The following is a 22,527-nucleotide window of genomic DNA, read 5'->3' on the forward strand; positions in this document are numbered from 1 at the left end:
CCATGTGGTCCAGCATGATCATACTGGCTGAAAAGAACTATTTAGGTTAATGACATATTTCATTTCCCACTCCACAGCATTATAAGTAACTGCACATCAAATGCTGAATATGAGTTTTCATTCCCACTATCCTTTTAGACCATGAGTTCTAGTTCTTCATCACTTTTTATATGAGAAAAATACTTAACTTCTGTTTTCTATAATCTGACTACATATGCATTTATTATTCTAGTTTGACAGTACAAGTTGAGTACCCTTTATCCAAAATTTGAAATACATTCGAGCACTGACATGATGTTACAAATTGTAAATTCTACAAGGTGCCAGGAAGGTTCCCAAGCTTGCGCAAGTCTCTGCACACCACAGACGGTTCTGAGAAGTGACCTCATGTTTGTAAAGAACTGAAGTTAATGGAAATAGAAAAACACTGCATAAAGTGGAAAATGAAGATCTCTGTTGTGTATTGAAAGAGCGGATTTGATAGTGTCAGAGTGAACATATGCCGTTTAACGATGTGCTGATCATGAAACAAGCAAACATCTATCATAGCAAAACTGAAAATTGTGTGAATGTTCAGTCAGCTGGTTGCAGAAATTTAAGGAAATGCATGGCATTAAATTTTTAAAGATTTGTGGTGATAATGCACCTGCTGATCATGAAGCAGCAGAGAAATTCTTTGAGTTTGCCAAAATTGTCTCTGATGAAAATCTAACACACTGAATGGCTGCATCAATACATATATGTGATAGGCAAGTGTAAATTGAAGACTGCTTACCGGTAGCACATAAATCCGGAGTTGGAAATGTTAGGGATCCCAGCCTATCTCATTATATATTCTAAAATCCAAAATCTGGAACATTTCTGGCCCCAACCATTTCAGATAAGGGGTACTCAACCTGAACTAGTTTCTTTCTCCTTTATAGCATGGCTTTCTTTCTCTTTTGTTTTGCTTATTTTTCTTCCTCAGCCAAACAAAAAAACACTTCTTAAACACTATATGTGCCTTTTGGTATTTTAGGCTGTGCATTATGAGGTCCTTGACACTTAAGATTATCCTAATATTTATGGTGTATTCTCTTACCTCGACTGTTCTCTGAAATACATCTGCAGCCTTTTCCAGATTGAGTTCCATATTCTAATTTCTGCCCACTTAACCATTGAAATGTTTGTGGAGCCTACAACTGACTCTTCTTCTTCATCTATCTGTGCCTTTCAAAATAAACATTTATATTGTCCTCCTTACTAACTTATACCTCTGAATGTCAGTAATTAAATATATGACATTATATGACATTATTCTTTCATCCAGAGCTGTGGAGTTCTTTGGGATTCCCCACATGACAAAGAATATTAGTGTCAGTGAAGAGGTGGACAAATAGCAGTAAGCGTGACAGAGTGTCAGAATTTGGAGGTCAATCCCAGTGTCACTGTAAGGAGTTTGTACTTCCTTTTCGTGGAATGTGTGAGTTTCTTCCCATAGTCCAAAGATGTACCGGTTAGTAGGTTAATTGGTCATTGTAAATTGTTCCATGATTGCTGGCGGTGTGGCTGGAAAGGCCTATTTTGTGCTGATTCTCTTTATAAAAAAAATTAATAATAATTCACAAAATTCTGAATACCATTGAATGGGCAAATTTGAAGATCATTTCCAGGGATTGACAACTAAGATTTGTAGAGGCAGAAAGCTTAAGTAGAAATTAGCTAAGTTGTCCAAATGGAAGAACTGAAAATGTTTGGAAGAACTAAGTTGAGGTCAATTAGCTCCACGTAGAGAGCTACCACTGCCATAGATAATTACTACCTGGACATTCATTCACAGTCAAGTGTGGTATGCAGTTGTAGTTGCATCTTTAACTCAGCTGTAAAAGAGTTTAAACTTGTTCTCACTAAACTTAATAGAATGAGTTTTGGAAGTGGAATAGAACATGCATCAGTATAATTACTGATGAATTCCTAGGACACTAAAGCATATATGTGGCCACCATTACTGTAGAACAGGGGTTCCCAACCTTAATTATGCCATGGACCCTCGCCATTAACCAAGAGGTCCATGGACCCCAGTTGGGGACCTCAGTTGAAAACCCCTGTTGTAGAATAATGTTTTGAAATTGAACTTCTTGAGAAAAAATGCAGACAAACATACTTAAAAATTCATTTGTACATTCAAAAATAATAAGTGCAGTACAATTGAATTTGAACATGATTCTGGGTGTCTTTGCATTTAGAGAATTATAGTGCTATACAACATGGAAGCAGACTTTTTGAACCAAGTTTTCCAACTGAGCTAGTCCCATTTGCCTGTGGTTGCCCATATCCCTCTGAATTCTTTCTGTCCATGTAACTGTCCAAATTCCTTTTCAATATTATACCACTTCCTTTGGGAGTTTGTTCCATCTACTCACAACTCTGGGTGTAGAAAAACATCGCACCTCAGCTTCTTTGTAAACCTATGCCCTCCAGCTTTGGACTCCCCTACCCCAGGGAAATGGCTATCTCTGATGACCTTATCTCTGATTCTCATGATTTTACAAACTTCTCTATACCCTTCAGCCTCTTATGCTCCAGCAATTAAAGTCCTTGCCTATCCACCTTCCAAGTAACCCTACCATTCTCTGTAACATCCTCAGGGATCTTCTTTTATCCTTTTCAGTTTAATAACATCTTTCAAGGCAACCAGAACTATGTGCTGTACTCTTGCAATGTCTTGTACAGCTGTAACATGCCACCCTAACTCCTGTTCAATGAACGCAAATGTGGCTAATGCCTTCCTTCACCTCCCTGACTGTCTGTGCTGCCACTGTCAAGGTAGTATTATAATCTCTAGTCCAATCATTTTGGAATATTGAGTATACCTGTACCTGAACCTAAAATAAATGTTCTGAAGAACAATTGGTCCCTTTAGGATGGTCTGACTGTTGAATTAATATTAGAGATTTTTGAATTTTCTTATCTGAAACAAATATTGGCTAATTGCATATATAAATAGAGGTCTAACACTGGTTGTAGGAACACATTTGAAATTTCTTTGCAAATAGATATACAAATAGACTATTATAATGTTGCCAATGTAATAGGAAGAAATCTGTGTAAGACTTTGTTTCTAAAGGGCAGAAGCACCAGCTTTTCTTCCAAGAGCTATCTGCCTCGCAATTCAGTACCAGAATCATCTATGTTCAGTTGGGCATTGCCTGAATACAGTGGGCTGAATGGCCATTTTGCATGCTGCAGATTTCTATAATCTTATGAACTGCATCAGGAGATGTGATTGCCATCTGCAGCTCACGTCTACTGCTAATATTGTTTAATGATTAGTGTGGCTTTTTCCCTCAATTATTGTCAAGATTATTTTCACATTGCACTGTCCATTTCATGACAAAAACTGCTGCCAGTTTAATGTCCTGGTCACATACAAATCATTTTGAACTAATTAACAGTCAAAGACATTGTTATTTATGTGCACAAATAGCATTTCAACGCAGGCTTGGAATTGTATCCACTTGGAATTTTTCATTAACTTTTGAAAGAGCTTCTGATACTTTCAGAATTTATCAGTCAGAATTATCACATGCACAACAAGGGTGGGCAAATCATGACTACAAATTTAAAAATGTACAAGATGTTCTCCATGGGTATCAGGGAATGCTATATATTTCAAGCCACATTTTTGTTTTTAAAATTAGATCAATTACTTCTCACCTTTCAAATTAAACATTAGCTTGTATCTTCTGTTTTCAGTACTACAAGAAAGAACAGGGAAATCATCACCAATATCCTGACCACTGTTTATTAATCAAATTAAATGGTCATTATTGTCCACACACAAAATAGTTGCCAAGTTTCCTGCGTTGCAACGGTGTCTAGTCATTAGGCTGATTTTGGAACAATCTAAGTGAGTGAATCAGCTGTAAGGAGAGTTTTGACACATTTAGCTTGTTTCTCCAGGAGCATCGGAGGTTCAGGGATGACCTGATGAATCTATAAATTTATGAATGCTATAGATAGGGTAGAATATCAGTGGAAAGGTCAAACACTAATGGGCAATGGGTTAAGATGAAAGGGAATATTTAAAGGAGATACATGAGGCAAGTATTTTTAAATACAGGAGACTAGAGGATACTTGGAGCATACTGACAGGGAAGGTGAAAAGCAGTTAAGATGATAACATTTAAGAGGCATCCAGACAGACACATGAACAGGCAAGGGATAAAAAGAATGGACCATGGACAGGCAGATGGGATGTGTTTAGATTGACATCATGGGTAGTGCACACTTGCTGGGTTAAATGACCTGTTTCTACTATGCTGAGCTGTTCTACGTCTATGTCCTGTATTAAGTGTTTTGTATGAGCAGAGATATTTATTTAATTCCTCTGTAATTTAATTATTCTCCATTTTAAATTCATTGTCTGACCACATTTGATCTCACTAAACTATTTTGATTTTTTTAATACCTGTAGAAGCTCTTAACAGTTTTTTCAGACAACTTGAGCAGGACAATATAATGATTGTGCCTACGGATGTTTGGTTATTTTTGTGCAGCCACCAAAGAGGAGATAGAATTACTTTTTCAGGTCAAAACCACTTGATCAGAATTCATATAATGAAGGTTCTGTATCGAGAATCAGGTTTAAAATCACTGTAAGATGTTGTGAAATGTGTTGTTTTGTAGTAGCAGTACATTGCGATACATATATAATTAAATTTGTAGTGCAAAAGCAAAAAAATATGAGGTAATATAACATGGGTGCATTGAGCATTCAGATATCTGTTGGCAGTGGGAAAGAAGCTGTTCCAAAAATGTTGAGTGTGTCTCTTCAGGCTCCAGAACCATCTAATTGAAGGTTGAGTATATGTCTTCAGACTCCTGTACCACCACTCTAATGAAGGAATGTCTGGGTGATGGGGGTCCTTAATGAAGGATGCTGCCTTTTTCAGATGTTTTCGGTGCTGGAAAGGCTACTGCCATGATGGACTGACTGAATTTGCAACCTTTCAATCCTTTTTTCCAATCCTGTGCAGTGGCCCCTCCGTACCAGATTGTTTTGCAAACAGTTAGAATGCTCACCACGGTGTATCTGTAGAAATTTGCGAGAGTCTTTGGTGACATACCAAGCCTCCTCAAACTCCTTATGAAATATAGCTGCTGTTGTGCCTTCTTTGTAATTGCATCAAAATATTGGACCCAGGATAGATCTTCAGAGATGTTGACACCCAGGAACTTAAAACTGCTCACCCTTTTCACAGCTGATTCTTCAATATGGACTGATGTGTGTTTGCTCGACTCCCTTTCCTGAAGTCCACAGTCAATTCTTTGGTCTTACTGATGTTAAGGTTGTTGTTGCGATAAAACTCAACCAGCTGATCTGGGTCAGTCCTGTATACTTCCTCAACACCATCTGAAATTCTGCCAACAATTGTTGCGTCATCTGAAAATTTATGAATGGCATTTGAGCTGTGCCTAGCAACATTGTGATGGGTGTAGAGAGAGTAGAGCAGTGGGCTAAGCATGCATTTTTGAGGTACACCAATGTTGATCGTCAGTGAGGAGGAGATGTCATTTCTGATCTGCACTAACTATAGTCTCTCAAAGAGAAAGTCAAATATCCAGTTGCAGAGGGTGGTACAGAGGCCCAGGGTTTAGAGTCTGAAGCACTAACACTGATTCTTTCATCAGATGCTGCCTAACCTGTTAAGTGTTTCCAGCGATCAATTTTTATTTTATATGTATTGGAAGGTATTTGCTGTACCTTCAATTTCAGGAATAAATCCTGTAGGTTGAGGAAGAGAGAGAAGTTAAATATACGGAAGATGGAAGATTGGTGGATTGGTCTTGATGGCCAGAATGACTTTTTTTTCACTTTCTAATTCTCTTTTGTAATATAAACTAGTGTCAAAGAAATTATTTCACATTAATTTGAAAATTGTCATGTGTATCTTTTGATCTTCCAGAGCTGGGCATGTTAATCCAATTTTTTGTGTCATAAAGGTTAAAATTTTGCAATTTATGGCAAATGGGTCATGACATAATGATTCATTTTATTAACTTACTAATTCTGATTTGGTTGCAGATTGAAATGGAAGGTATAGAAGCACAGGAGGAAAGAGAAACTCGTCTTTTTCCTGGACGTGATGATAAGTACCGAGTTACATGCCATGCGCTTGCTGCTGACTTCTTAATCTATGGAACAGATGTGAGTTTTCTCCCAATGTCCTATAGTCCCCACCACAATTGACTTGGTTAAAATCCAGAGTATCTCTGCCATGTAATAGTCATTAGCCATCTGTGTTATATTGATGGTACCTGTCTCAACAGATGATGTGGCAGAATTACTGAATGCCTATTTTTAAAAAAGTCAGTGTAGCTCAGAATACTGAATAGTCTTCTTCTATGCTCTGGTATTCCAGTATATTGAAATACAGCAACATTCAACTGACTTATTCTTCCTCCAAACACAAATGAAGTCCTAACCTATTCAATCTCTCCTTACAACTCAAGTCCCCCAACAACATCCTTGTAAATGTTCTGTTTACTCTTTCAAATTTATTTACATCTTTCTTGTGGGTAGGTGACCAAAACTGCACAGAACACTCCAAATTAGGCTTTATCAATGTTTTATACAGCTTCAACATAACGTCACATTTCCCCTATACTCAATACTTTGATTTATGAAGGCCATTGTGCCAAAAGATTTCTTTATGACCCTATCGACCTGTGATGCCACTTTCAATGAGTTATGGACCTGTATTTCCAGATTCCTTTGTTCTACCTCACTCCTCAGTGCCCTGCTGTTCACTGTGTGAGACCTTACCCCAGATGATCCTACCGAAGTGCAACACCTTGTAGTTGTCTGCATTAAATTCCATCTGCCATTTTCCAGTCCAATTTTCCAGCTAGTCTAGATCCCGCTGCAAGCCACAATGGTCTTCCTTGATGTCCACTACACCCCCAATCAGTCTGTGGTTTCCTGGTTTATTTTTAGAGCCTTTCTTAAACAGTGGAACTACATTGGTTATCTTCCAATCCTCTGATACCTTACCTGTCGCAAAGGATGATCTAAGTATCTCTCCTGAGGCCCTGGCAATTTCTGCACTAACCTCCTGTAATGTCTGAGGGAATATCCCATCAGGCCCCGGGGACTTATCCACCCTAATTTGCCTCAAGACAGCAAATAACACCTCCTCTTTAATCTGTAGAGCATCCATGAAATTGATGCGATTTTCCTCACTTCTATAGACTCTCTCCTGGGTAAATACTGATGCAAAAAAAAGCATTTAAGATCTCACCCATCTCTTTTGGCACCACTTATGGATTCCTATTCTGATCTTCCAGAGGACCAATTTTGTTCCTTGCAGTCCTTTTGCTCTTAACATACCTGTAGAATCCCTTAGGATTCTCCTTCACCTTGTCTACTAAGGCAACCTCATGCTTTCTTTTAGCCCTCTTCATTTCTTTCTTGAGCATTCTCTTGCATTTCTTATGCTCCATAAACACCTCATTTGTTCCTAGCTGCCTATACTTGCAATGCACCTCCTATTTTTGCTTAACCAGGTCCCCAATATCTCTTGAAAACCAATGTTCCCTACACCTGTTAACATTACCTTTTATTCTGCCAGGCATATGCAAGCTTTGTATTCTCAAAATTTCACTTTTGAAGGCCTCCCACTTACCAGGTACACTTTTGCCATAAAACAGCCTGTCCTATGCCATTGGTATACCTGCCAGATCCTTTATGATACCATCAAAATTGGCCTTTCTCCAATTTAAAATTGCACCCATGTACCAGACCTATCCTTTTGCATATTTACTTTGAAACTAATGGCATTGTGATCACTCAGTGTGAAGTGTTCACCTGGACAAACTTCTGTCTCATTCCCTAATAGCAGGTCAAATATCACACCTCTTTTGTTGAGACTTCTAAGTACTGATTAAGAAAACTTTCCTGAAAACATTCAATAAACTCTTATTCCATCTAGTCCTTTTTATAGTATAGGAGTCCCAGTAAATAAGTGAGAAGTTAAAATCACCTACTATAATAAAGCGTTTTTTCCAACAGTCTGCGATTTCTCTACAAATTTGTTGCTCTAAATCCCTTGGACTGTTGGATTGTCTGTAATATAGCCCCATTAACATGATCATACCTTCTCATTACTCAGTTCCACCCATAATGCCTCACTAGATGAGTTCTCCAGCTTGTCCTGACTGAACACTGACGTGACACTTTCCCTGACTAGTAATACCACCCCTCCTCCCATTCAAGTGTAAAACAATAGAACCCTGGAATATTGAGCTGCCAGTCCTACCTCTCCAGCAACAAAGTCTCACTAATGGCAGCAGTATCATACTTCCAGGTGTTAATCCATGTCCAGTTCTGGTTGCCTCAGTATAGGAAGGATGTGGAAGCATTGGAAAGGGTACAGAGGAGATTTACCAGGATGCTGCCTAGTTTAGAAAGTATGGATTATGATCAGAGATTAAGGGAGCTAGGGCTTTACTCTTTGGAGAGAAGGAGGATGAGAGGAGACATGATAGAGGTGTACAATATATTAAGAGGAATAGACAGAGTGGACAGCCAGCGCCTCTTCCCCAGGGCACCACTGCTCAGTACAAGAGGACATGGCTTTAAGGTAAGTTGAGGGAAGTTCAAGGGGGATATTAGAGGAAGGTTTTTCACTCAGAGAGTGGTTGGTGCATGGAATGCACTGCCTGAGTCAGTGGTGGAGGCAGATACACTAGTGAAATTTAAGAGGCTACTAGACAGATATATGGAGGAATTTAAGGTTGGGGGTTATATGGGAGGCAGGGTTTGAGGGTCGGCACAACATTGTGGGCCGAAGGGCCTGTAATGTGCTGTACTATTCTATGTTCTATGTTTTTAAGTTCATCTGCCTCTCCTACAGCACTTCTTGCATTGAAACATGCACAGTATAGGACACTAGTTGCACCATTTCTCAACCTTTTGATTCCTGACTTTGTCTGAGGTCTTAGCAATGTGACTCCAAAACCTCTCCCCTATCTTTTCTGGCACTGTGGTTCCCATCCCCCAGCAACTTTAATTTAAACTCTTTGTTCAAATCTTCCTGGTAGGATATTAGACCCCCTCCAATTTATGTGCAGACCATCTCTTCAGTTCAGTTCCCAGCTTCCCTGGAAGAGAGCCCAATGATCCAAAAATTTTCTGCCTTCCCTCCTACAACAACTCCTCAGCCACCTGTTACTATTTCTGGCCTCACTGGCACATAGCACCGGTGGCAATCCTGAAATCAGAACCCTTGAGGTCCTGCCCTTTAACATGGCACCTAATTCCCTGAACTCTCTTTGCAGAGCCTCATAACTCTTCCAACCTATGTTATTGGTACCAACATGGACCACAACCCTGCCACTTAAGAATGCTGAGGACTCGATCCGAATATCCCAGACCTCGGCACCTGGGAGACAATATACCATCTGGCAATCTCATTTTCATCCACAGAACCTCCTTTCTGTTCCCCTAGCTAACAAATCACCATAGCTCACCTCTTCTCACCACTCCTCTACTGTGTCAGGCTCAGTGCCAGAAACCTGACTGCTGTGACTTTCCTATGCATGGAAATTATCCCTGCCTCCTACCCACCCCCCCCCCCCCCCCACAGTATCCAAAGTGATATTCAGATTCAGTTTATTTGTCATTTAGAAACCACAAATGCAATACAGTTAAAAAATGAGACATCGTTCCTCCAGAATGATATCACAAAAGCATATGACAAAACAGACTACGCCAGAAAATCTACATAACATTTGGCAATCCCCAATCCAAAGTCCGGAGAGGCTGCTGCATATTAATATTGCGCTACTGTCTTAGCGCGTTCCCCGGAAAGGAGCTCCAAACCCACCAGACAAAACAAGACCAAAAACTAAAGCTACAAGACCTGCACAAAACCACATAGTTACAACAGTGCAAACAATAGCATAATTGATAAAAAAAAACCAAGGGCAGCACAGTAAAAGTAGTCCAAAGATGTTAAAGGACTATAAATTCAAAAGAAATCACCATACAGTTTCCACAAGTCCCCAGGGTCCCGACAGACTCGCCATCCCACGCCGGCGGCAGAAGGGAATACCCCCGCTATGGAATTCCACGGCACCACCCGACTCAGCCTCGCAGACGCAGCACACAATGAAAGTTCCGTCGAACCCAGCCTCACAGAGGCAGCGCACACCGAAAGCGACCTGACCACAGCGGACTCCAAGTCCGTCAAACCTCCAAGCCAATGACCATCCCCTCCGGCACAGCTTCTCCGAGCACCATCCTCTACTGAGCGTATTACGACGGCCCCGCCAACGGCCATCGGCAATGCAACCCCGAGGACTGGGGGCCTGTTCTTCCCAGCAGAGTCCTGGACCTCACAGCAATGAAGAAGGTCTTCCTGGAGATTTTCCGATGTTCCTCCATGCTCCCACGTCCATTTTCAATCGATTATGATTGCGTACGGCACCCCACTTCACAAAAAACAGATAATCAGCTCCAGAGTGGCCACTGCAAGCTGCGTCGCGCCACCATCTTGGAATCAATTAATATACCTGTTATTGAGGGGAAATGACCACAGGAGTACTCTGCACCGGCTATTTAACCCCTTTCCCCTTTTCGACTGTCACCCAGAGTTTACTGTGTCTGCACCTTGAGTGTAACTACCTCTCTATACGTTCTACCTATCACCCCCTCAGCCTCCCAAACGATCCAGAATTCATTCAGTTCCAGCCCCAGCTCCAACTCCTTAATATCGAGTGTTAGAGGCTGCAGCTGGATGCACTTCTCACAGGTGTTTTCGTCAGGGACACTGGAGATCTCCCTGACTTCCCACATCCCTCAAGAGGAGCATTCCACTATCCTGCCTGGCATTTCTACTATTCCTAATCAAGCAACTATAAAGAAGGAAAATCCATAAACTGTGGAGAAGAAAATCTCTACCTACAGCTTTTTTACCTTCTCTCACTCAAGCTTCTCCATACTGAAGCCTCCAAAACCCCACTCCAACAATACCTCTCCTCTTGCCCCAGCCTTACTTCAATTTGTTCTTGTCAATCAATCCCAAATGTTGATTAATCATTGCTCAAAGCCCCAAACTGCTGTGGGTTGCGGCCTTTTCTATTCATTTGGCAAACCTTAATAAGCTATATCTTCTCAAGCTTCCGGTCTCCAATTGGCCAATCCCATCATCTCCATATTCCCATCAGACTGATCACACCTGTCTTATTTTAAAGTTTTGCTTATATAGACTCGGTGGGTGAGCCTCCATTATGTCCCCTCTGAGTGCAGCTGTGACATTATCTGTTATTGATAGTGCAATTTCCCCCCACCCCTGCCTTCTACCTCTATATATCTTTTTTTTAGAACATCAAAATCTTGGAACATTAAGCATTCATTCCTGTCTCTTTCTTAACCAAGTCTCTGTTATGGCTACGACATCATAGTTTCACGTACTGCTGCATGCACTTTAAGTTCATCATCCTTGTCATTAATCTCCTAGTATTAAAATACACACACTTGTTCCTGGCTGTTTTACTGGTCATAACCTCTACCTTCCTCTCAATCCCTCCACTTTCTGATCTGATGCTGTAGTTCCCATCCACCTACCAAACTAGTTTAGATCTTCTCGAGTAGCACTAACGTACCTCCCAGCCAGCATGTTGGTTCCATGCCAAGACAAAATCCAGGCTTTTGTACAAGTCATCCCGCCTCAAAAGAGGTTCCAATGATTCAAGAACCTGAAACCCTGTCCTGGGACTAGCTCCTCAGTCATGCATTCGTCTGTTCTTTCTTTCTATTCCAACCTTGATTAGCACTTGGCACTGGGAGTAAACCAGAAATTACTACCTTTTGAGGTCCTGCTTTTCAGACTCTTTCCTAACTCCCTATACTCACTGTGCAGGAGTCTTACCTGTGTCATTGGTGCCAATGTGCACCACAACTTATGGCTGCTCAGCAGCCACTCCTCCCCTCTTGAGAATGTTCTGAGGGAATGGCTTGATGAGTTTACTTTTGAGAGCATAGGGTCTGCGGCCTCGTTCTAATTCATAAGGAGCATAATAAGAAAATAGGAAGCTTCAAGACAGGATTTTGAGACATGGGTGGCACGTGGATATTGATAAAGCGTCTAGGCCAGGGGTCAGCAACCTTTACCACTGAAAGAGCCACTTGGACCCGTTTCCCACAGAAAAGAAAACACTGGGAGCCGCAAAACCTGTTTGACATTTAAAATGAAATAACACTGCTTACAACGTTTTGTTTTGCCTTTATGCTATGTATAAACAAACTATAATGTGTTGCATTTATGAAATTGATGAACTCCTGCAGAGAAAACGAAATTACATTTCTGCATGCAACAAAAACATTTTGAACTCCGAAAAAAAGACGTTGGGTTGAAGGTTACTTTTAAGTAAAATACTCAACGTCTATTTGAGTCCTTCTTGTATTTATGAAAAACGCCAAACTTAAATTTGCCGCCAGCAGCAAACCAAAAATAACGTCAGCCAGCTGTCAACCTGAAAAATGAAAGGACTATTTCACTGAACAATGAAAACATATGAATAAACGTAAAATAATAGGCAATTAAAATATTTATCATACTTGTTCAGGTTGACTCACAGCTGACAATGCAGTCGTATTCAGTAGGGATGGATCGATGCTTAGGGGAGTGACCGGGAAGGATAATGTGTTTTTTTCCTCTCTGAACTCACAGAAGCGTTTCCCAAACGATGTTTGCATTGCGATGATTGCAGAATGTAAATACTCCGAATTTATCATGTCGTGACCTTGTTTGAACTCTCTCAAATTGGGGAAGTGGGACATTGTGCCTTTCTGTAAATCTCTGGCAAGCAACGTCAACTTGCGCTCGAATGCCAAAACATCCTCCAACATGTGCAGGGCTGTACGTCCTTACCCCTGAAGAGCTGTGTTCAGCGTGTTCAGGTGCGCTGTCATGTCTACCATGAAGTGTAGCTTTTTCAGCCACTCTGGCTGTTCCAGCTCAGGAAAGGTGGGCCCTTTGCTGCCCAGGAAAGTTTTCACTTCTTCCAGACACGCGACAAAGCGTTTCAGCACCTTCCCTCTGGACAGCCAGCGATAAAAACACGTTGTAGCGGTGTGCTACACGCAGTCAGTAAACTGCAGTCAAAGATAGCTTTATTCGAACGAAACAGCCTTGCTTTTAAGCCTCCCTCAACCCGCCCCCCATGGGCGCGGATGCTGCAAAAGACACGTACTCACAAACCCCCGTAGGCTATCTCCTTTAGCCTGAACGCTGGCTAATTGTGAGCCGGTTCGGATGTGTCTAGAAATTTGTCACCACAACGTCTTATTTAGATTGTACAAGATCACCATAATCTTCAAATTTAGAATTACATTTCAAAAACTAACAAACTAACATAAAATACATTTTAATTATATACTGACCATGTAGCGGTGTGCTACACGCAGCGCTAAAATTACGACACGGAGTTGGTAACTGCAGTCGAAGGAAAAAACATTATTCGAAATCTTCAGCCTCACTTTTAAGCCTCCCTCAACCTGCCCCCCATGGCGCAGAGGCTCCAAAGCTCTGTGCTCGCAAACCCCCGTAGGCTATCTAATTGTGAGTCGGTTCGGATGTGCCAGGAAAAGGGTCGCCACAACCAATTATTTCCCAAAGCAACAGGGAGCCGCAGCACAGACGTAAAAGAGCCACATGTGGCTCCGGAGCCGCGGGTTGCCGACCCCCGGTCTAGGCTATGTGGCAGGGAAGGGTCAGCACAACATTGTGGGCCAAAGGGCCAGTGCTGTGCTATATTATTATTCTATGTTTTTATACTGTTTATCAGTAATTTAAACAAGAGCCATAGGCATGGGCCACTTCTATCCAACCTGGAAAATGTTTAAGATATTCTTATAAAGGGAGAGTTTTTGCTTAAATTTTACTTGTCAGTAGGCAAGCGTGACCTCAGAAGTCCATTCAGGCGTCCCTTCCATTTGGATATACTGTATATGTATTGTTATGGGGAAGTATTGAATGAGGAACAATTGTTACAAGTCACTACCTTAAGACTTTTTATAACTTAAGACTTTTGTCTTTATCATAAATTTTACCAATGTTAATATTGCCATGATTTGTTTCAGAGTGGCATCATTCAGTATTTCTATATTGAGGACTGGCAATATGTGAATGAATATCGACATACAGTCAGTATCCGTAAAGTTTTCCCTGATCCCAGTGGAACCAGAATAGCATTCATTGATGACAAGAGTGATGGCTTTGTCTATTGCCCAGTAAGTACTGTTCTTTTCAGTATCATTAAATCTCAGAGCTTTGTAAAAGTATTGTCGCAATTATCCTTCTTATCTTCTTGTATAAAAATAGAAATATTTAAAAGGACCTGTGGTAGCAGTATTAATTTATTAATTAAACTTAAGGCAACTTTGTTTTATTTATAACTCAGTTTTATGGCTTTAGTGCACAATCTAAATCTTGGATTCTGAGAGAACACTCATCAAGAACAAAGCCTTCCAAGATACTAATGTGTAGATTTTAACTTAATTTTGAACAAATTGGTTTGATTGTTATTAACCTTGATCTCTTTAAGGTAAATGATAGCGTATATGAGATCCCAAATTTTCCCACAACTGTAAGAAGCATCCTCTGGGAACACTTCACAATGGATAAAGGAGTCTTTATTGCTTATGATGATGATAAGGTGTATACCTACGTCTTTCACAAGGGCACTATTCAAGGTAATGTAACTGCGAAATACCAACCGAGTATAAATTTGTCACACTGCACTTCTATTGCCTTTTGTTATTTTCAGGAATAAAATATGTACAGAAAAATCAATAAGAGAAGTACAATGGAAACAATAGTATGTTCAATAAAATCTAATATCAATTCTTGCTCGTTTTTCCCTTTTGCACTTTACTGCAATTAATTATCAATTAACTAGTTACCATAATTGTACCTGCCTGTACAGCTTTCTATATCTCCACCCTCCTCTGTGTGGAAAAAGTTTCCTCTTGGGTTATTTTGAAGTTTCCCACCATAAAGCTATGTCCTCTAGTTTTAGACTCCCCTACCCCGAGAATAAAAACTGTGACCATCCTCCTTACCCACATTCATCATGATTTTATATACCACTGTAAGGTCACTGCTCAGCCTCCTGTACTCCAGAGGAAAAAGTCCCAGTCTCAGTAACATCTCCGTGAATCTTTTTTGTGCCTTTCCAGTTTAATAACATCTGTCCTACAGGTGGGAAACGAGAACTAAGTGCAATACTCCTCAGTCCAGTGTCACTAACAACTTGTACAGTTGCATTATGACATCAAACTCCTGTACTCAAACCGTGACCAATGAAGGCAAATACTTTCCCAAATCCCAAATACTTACTTCATCACCCTGTCTTTTACAGAGTAATCGATGAACAAAAAAAAATTATTATCTGATAGTACTGGAGATCAAATGTTTAGTCATTTTAAGAAAGGATTGGAGGAGGAGAAAGATATAAATAAATGCTTAAGGATAGAGATAGAAATCTAGAAGGTGAAGGGATAGTTACCAGTGAAAAGAGAGGTGGTAACTACATGCCAGTATCGGAGGAAGTATAGAGTTCTTAGAGGTTGTAGGAAGAGAAAAGTTTCAGTATTTTTAAAGTTAAGAGGTGAGGAATTCAAAATATTGAATATAAAGGCTAGTTCAGGAGTACAAAAGAAATACTAACAAATGTACCTATTGTGCCTTTTACATTCTTTATGAACTGGAATCAGTGCAGGAAGCAGAGCACCCAGTTGTGTGCAAGCTCCCACCAAGTAACTGTTTAAACAAGTTTTGACTGTTTTGAAGCAGTTTGTGCGTCCAGAAGAAGGTGGTGCCAGTGAACAACCTGACCAAAGGCAACATCCTCCAGATTTCTTTTCTATTACTTTCTCCTTCAAATGTGGTTCTGCTAACAGTGGAGCCTGTGATCTACATTTTGCTGTGTTTTTGGCCCAATTGTGCAATCTGGCGTTTGTGGTCTCAGTGGGGTTTTAGTGAGGTCTCGAATGAAGTGTGTGGCCTGGGGACAAAGAAACCTGGAGGTGGGGTGCGAGACTATAGTCAACTCCATTTCTTGCTGATAAAAGCATCGAAGAAGAATGAAATTATCAAGGTGAGAGCAGAAGGAGAGAATGTTCAGCACTGTCTACCAGGCTCTCACTCTCTGCTGCCAGAGGAAGGTGTCCGCGTGTGATTCTCATTCTCATTCTCTCTCTCTCTCTCTCACTCTTCTCTCTCTTTTCTCTCTCTCTTCTCTCTCCCCCCCCCCCCCTCCAGCGGGTGGTGGAGGCAGATATGTTTTAAAGAGGTGTAGGTATCTTGCTTTTGTTGTGGGCAACTATTCGTTTAAAGCTCAACTGTGTTTGATAACTATGCTGAGACTGAAACCAGTCTAGTTCAGCTTGAAGTAGTGTTTATGAAGTTGAATGAAATCTTTGGCAAGAATATGAAGTTTGTAGCAGAGACCAAAAGCATTAGCATCTGTTTTGATAGAGGGAAAATTCTATTCACTCAAACATACATGAACAAGAGTGGACGTACTTTTGTCAGCATTAACTTGAATGCTAGCCCCATATTGAGAGACAATGTTGTCAAGGGTAGTGTGTAATTAATCAAAGAAAGAGAGCTAAGGATGGATCCTTGAAAGATATAGGAAACAAAAAGATAAGAGAGAAGATATTGGTTGAGATCAAAAAGAAGAAGAAGTCTGCAGATGCTGGAAATCATAGCAATACACACAAAGTGCTGGAGGAGCTCAGCAGGCCAGGCAGCATCTATGGAAAAGAGTAAACAGTTGATGTTTCGGGCCAAAACCCTTCATCCAGACTGGAGAAAAAAGATGAGGAGTCAGAGTAAGAAGGTGGGAGGAGGGGATGAAGAGGTATAAGGTATCAGCTGTTAGGTGAAACTAAGAGAGGTTTAGGAATGAAGTAAAGAGCTGGCAAGTCAATTGGTGAAAGAGATGAAGGGCTGGAGAAGGGGGAATTTGATAGGAGAGCATGGAAGAAAGGGAAAGGGAGGCGCACCAGAGGGAGGTGATGGTCAGGTAAGGAGATAAGGTGAGAGAAGGAAATGGGAATAGTGAAGGAGAGAGAGGGTGCAATTACTGGAAGTTGGAGAAATCAATGTACAGCTATCAGGTTGGAGGCTACCCAGACGGAATATAAGGTGCTGCTCCAACCTGAGTGTGGCCTCATTATGGCAGTAGAGGAGGCCATGGACAAACATTTAGGAATGCAAATTGAAAGTAGAATTAAAATGCCAGGCCACCAGAAGATCCCGCTGATCCTGGCAGATGGAACATAGGTGCTCAGTGGTATACAGGAAGCCACACTGGGAGCACCACATACGATAGATGACCCCAACAGACTCACCAGTGAATGATCGCCTCACCCGGAAGGACTGTTTGGGGCCCTGAATGGTAGTGAGGGAGAGGGTGTAGGGACAGGTGTGGTACTTGTTCTGCTTGCAAGGTTAAGTACCAGGAGAGAAAACAGTGGGAAGGATTGAATGGACAAGATCCCTGTGGAAAGCGGGATGGGAGGAAAAGATGTGCTTGGTGATGAATTCCCATTGGAGACGGCAGAATTTGCAGAGAATTACGTGCTGGATGCAGAAGCTGGTGGGTTGGTAGGTGAGGACTAGAGGAACCCTATCCCTGGTGGGGTGGCAGGTGGATGGGATGAGGGAAGACGTGAAATGAAATGGAGGAGAAATGGGGTGAGGGCAAACATGCGCAAAATGAAAGAAATACTCCAGCAGTGGATGTAACAGAACTAAATAAAAGCTGTCCTACATATGCAGGCAATTGAAAAGAGTTGTGAAGGATTCTATGGGAAGTCATGGCAAATTCTATATAGAGGTTGTGAAACAGAGACAAGTTTGTCCTCATCATACAAGTTGTCATTTATGCCATGGCAAAAAATATACTATCTTATGCAGGGTCTTGGCCTGAAACTTCAGCTTACACCATTTTGCCTCTACAGATGCTGCCTGAACCCCCAAAGTTCTTTTATTTATGTTCTAGATGCCAAGAGTCTGCTGTCTCTTCTGTCTTCAGAGAAGATACTTGAGTAGAGAGGTTAAATGTGCAGTTGTGAGCAAGATGTATATGGTTTTTAGGAATCTACAACAATAGAACTTTCTCACAATGTAAACTCCAAAGGGTTGTTTAGTTTCTTGATCATTTTGACCTGATCCTTGGCTTTTATAGGACTACAAACCAGACTTCTTTGAATTGAGTGATTTACTGTTTAAAGTATTGCCTTTTTCAATTCCATTAGTTTCTGTGTTAACAATTTAGGACAATAATCCTTTTCTTGTGATAAAATTTGCTTAATTCACAGGTTCCAAGGTCATATTGGCAGGTGCTACTAAACTTCCATTTTCTTATAAGCCACTGTTGTTATATAATGGAGAATTAACCTGTCAGATGCAGAGTGGGAAAATCAACACTATGCTCTTAAGCACACATTCTTTTCTTGGTGGATTGAAAGACCTTGGAGTTAATGACCTTCAATCAGCTTTAACCCAGAGTTTAATGCTGAAAAGGTGAGATAGATTTTGTGAAGAATATAAAAAACATGTTCATAGAAATGAATTTTGTGAAAAGTTGTCAGGATTTTGAACTGTCACTTTTAAGCAATGATGGAGTAACTTACAGTGTACAAATTACTGTGTATAAGTTTATTTTACATATATGTGATTACTGTTACTGAGCTCAAAATCTTATTGTTTTTGATAAGGTGCTTTCTTTAAATGCTTCTTAGATAGAGAGCCCCAATTTTCTGTTAGGGAAGGAGTTCCAAATCCAGTGATGATGAAGGCAGAACTGTTTTTTTTTATTCTGGATGCTGTGTGATTTGAGAGGAAACATGCAGGTAGCAGTTTTCCCATGTGTTCTTTGCCCTCATCTTTCTATTTTTTGAAGTCATAGGTTTTGGAGTACAGGTAAAACAGCTCTGTCATGTTGCTGCAGTGGAGTTTGTTGTAGCTGTATAGGAGAGGAATATTTAAGGTGATGGATAGGTACAACTCAGGCAGAGGCTATAGCATCACAATTCTGCCTTTTGTATTGTAGATGAGAGGTTTTTGGGACGTTAGAGACAAATTCATCACCACAGAATAACTGGTTACTGACTAACTTCAAAAAGTTTATATTCTGACTCATCATTAGTGGGATTTCATTTTTGTGTTATATTTAGCAGGAAAGAGAAAACAAAAAAATCACCTTTTTAGTTATATTGATTTGTGCCTTATTTAAAATACTCATGGTGAAGATTCAGAGCTATGTAATTATCGAAGTAATTGAATTTTGTTAGCACATTCAGTAATGAATTGCACAGAAGATTAGGAGCTATTTTGGTTTAATGGATTGTAGCAGCTCCACTCCAACAATCATTTCAGTTGTGGACCCAACATTACAAAATGGACATTCCACATTTTCATTAATAGAAAGGTGCCATCTGGGACAGATATTGGGTCTGTAAATTTAACAGTACCCGAGAGAGGTAGCAACCTCAGAGCCTGAGGTTAGGTCAGAAGTCAGGTAAGTGGACATTGTGTGATCAGTAATTGTACAAGTGGCTGGGGTGGGTTGATTATGGAGGGAATTTGAAGAGTCATGACAACAGTGAGTAGATTGGCTCAGAATATCATGAGGACGGAAACATCAAACTGGAGCTCAGTGTATTTGCTTTACAAGAAATGTAGGTAGAGGAAATTGGGCGCTTAATATTAAGGGTATGGTGAATTTACCTTAGTGGAGGGACAATTAGTGCTGTGCTATAAATATCAAGTTGTCGTGGGAATGACCCAGTATTGCTTGTTCCCAGAACAACACTGGCTTTCTTGGGGAATTATATAATTTGATGCATGCAAGCAGAACTTAAACCCAATTCGATTTCTGAGATGGTGACAAACCTGGAAATTGTTGTTATCATGTTTTACTGCATGGTAATTATTGTTTTTAATCACATAGCTCTGAAAATACAATCTAATTTCTTGACTAGCCTTTGAGTTTTAAAATAATAGATTTTTTTTCCCCAAATGGGGAACCCCACTTATGGCATAGATTTCTGCAAGAGCAACAATATGCTAACAGGAAATGTTTTATAATGATTTTTTACAGGTGACACAACTTAATAAATTCAGATTTTTTTTAAAGATCACCTTTGAACCAAAGAGAGTCAAGTTAATTGTAGTCTCCCATTGCTGTCCTTGCTGAATTTAGTATACATGTCAAGTCTGTGATGCTGCTGATCTCAGTGTCTTGGCTCAAAAGAAACACTGTGCACTTTTGTTTTTGCATCATACTCACCAGTCAGATGATTCTGATTTCAGATTGTCACACTTCCCTTTAACTCTTACAGGTTTACTGAAGCATGGAGTGTGTGCAAAATAATTAATGATCCTCCAGCATGGACCGAGCTAGCACGTGCCTGCCTCCACCACATGGAGGTGGATTTTGCAATACGTGTATATCGAATAATTGGAAATGTAGGAATGGTAATGTCATTGGAAGAGATCAAGGTTGGTGCTGATAAAGATGCATGAAATTATTTTGTACTAATATTTAAAAAAGAGTCAGTGACTGTTTACAGAACACCTCTACACCACTGATAAGTCAACAAGGACAAGCATGTCACTTTAATCTTGCATTACACTCCTGCTCTGAAATCTTCAGCCTCCAATATTGCTGCAATAATACCCAATGTGAGCTCGTGTAATAACATTTCACCTTACATCTTGGTATGTTGCAACCCCTGGGATTTAATATTGAATTTGACAATTTCGGAAACATCCCCCTTTATATGTACACACACCCACACTGCACCGCACCCCTGTCTTTTTGTGTGTCTCTCTCTTCTTTCACCCCCACCCCCAATTCTGACTATCACACAACTTTATCTCTCTTTTTTTCTCTCTCTATCTTTAATGGCCAGATGTTAGGGTTAGCTTGACAACTTGGCATTCTATCATAGACATTTACAACAAGCTGGAGGAACTCAGCAGGTCAGGCAGCATCCATGGAAACGAACAGTCAACGTTTCGGGCCGAGACCCTTCTTCAGGACTGAAGAGGGCCCTATAAAGAAGGTGGGGGGAGGGTGGAAAGGAGAAGGCTGGTAGGTGCCAGGTGAAGAACCATAAGAGTAAAGATCAAGGGGTGGGGGAGGGGATAGGCAGGAAAGGTGAAGAAGGCATATAAGGAGAAAGCACGATGTGTAGTAGAAGAAGGCAAATCATGAGAGAGGTGATAGGCAGCTGGAGGAGGAGGCAGAGTGAAACTGAGATGGGGGAAGGGAGAAGGAGGGAATTATCAGAAGTTGGAGAATTCAGTGTTCATGCCGAAACGTTGACTGCTCGTTTCCACAGATGCTGCCCAACCTACTGAGTTCCTCCAGCTTGTTATGCATGTTGCTTTGACCACAGCATCTGCAGTGTACTTTGTGTTTACTATCACAGACATTGCCTTTATCCTCTCCACTTACACTAAATGACCACTTTATTAGGTATCTTTTGTACCTAATAAAGTGGCCACTAAGTGAGGATTTGTTGTCTTCTGATGCTGTAGTTTGACGTGTTGTGCATTCAAAGATGCTCTTCTGCATACTGCTTTTATAATGTGTGGTTACTTGAGTTACTGTCACCTTGAACCAGTCTGGCCATTCTTCATGACCTCGCTTTCACCTACAGAACTGCTGCTTACTGGATTTTTTTTTTGTTTTTCACACCATTCTCTGTAAACTCTAGAGATTGTTGTGCATAAAAATCCCAGGAGGTCAGCAGTTTCTTTGATATTCAAACCACCTTACCTACAACCATTCCATGCCAAGGTCACTTAGATCACATTTCTTCCCCATTCTGATGTTTGGTCTGAACAACAATTGAACCCCTTGGCCATGGCTGCATGCCTCTGTGCATTGAGTTGCTGCCACATGATTGGCTGATTAGCTATTTGCATTAACAAGCATGTGTACAGGTGTACCTAATTAAGTGGCCACTGAATGCACTTGCTGGAAGTTGAACATTTTATTTCATCCTTTTGATGCTGCTAATTGGCTTAGATTTTTCCAGCAACTGCAGGTTTTTGAAAACATTGTTATTTATCTATGCAGCTGTAGCAACCTGGTGTTGGCGCGTGGTCGAGTGGTTAAGGCATTGGTCTACTGATCTAAAGGTCGCTAGGTTGAGCCTTGGCTGAGGCTGCATGTGTATCCTTGAGCAAGACACTTAACCACACATTGCTCTGTGATGACACTGGTGTCAAGCTCTATGGGTCCTAATGCCCTTCCCTTGGACAACATCGGTGGTGTGGAGAAAGGAGTCTTATAGTTTGGGCAACTGCCAGTCTTCCATACAACCTTGCCCAGGCCTGCACCCTGGAAACTTCCCAAGGTGCAAATCCATGGTCTCATGAGACTAATGGAGGCCTACATATTTCAACCTTATCAGAAATGAATCAAAAGCAAATGGTGCTTACATCAGGATGT

General features: G+C 40.7%; 1 protein-coding gene across 3 annotated transcripts in view; it reads left to right on the plus strand.

The window, feature by feature from the left end:
* The window catches only part of wdr19 (WD repeat domain 19), a 113,247-nt gene that overhangs the window by 45,012 nt on the left and 45,708 nt on the right, over positions 1-22,527 (plus strand). For all 3 annotated transcript variants that reach the window (XR_009515645.1, XM_059989043.1, XM_059989044.1), the window contains 5 exons: positions 6,068-6,190; positions 14,129-14,278; positions 14,593-14,740; positions 18,380-18,584; positions 20,405-20,564. Coding sequence is in view for 2 of the 3 variants with exons in the window: in XM_059989043.1 (XP_059845026.1) it covers positions 6,068-6,190; positions 14,129-14,278; positions 14,593-14,740; positions 18,380-18,584; positions 20,405-20,564 (786 nt within the window). In the remaining variant the exon portion in view is untranslated. The remainder of the gene's footprint in view (positions 1-6,067; positions 6,191-14,128; positions 14,279-14,592; positions 14,741-18,379; positions 18,585-20,404; positions 20,565-22,527) is intronic.

This window comes from Hypanus sabinus, chromosome 14 (genome assembly GCF_030144855.1).
Source record: "Hypanus sabinus isolate sHypSab1 chromosome 14, sHypSab1.hap1, whole genome shotgun sequence".
Taxonomy (NCBI): domain Eukaryota; kingdom Metazoa; phylum Chordata; class Chondrichthyes; order Myliobatiformes; family Dasyatidae; genus Hypanus; species Hypanus sabinus.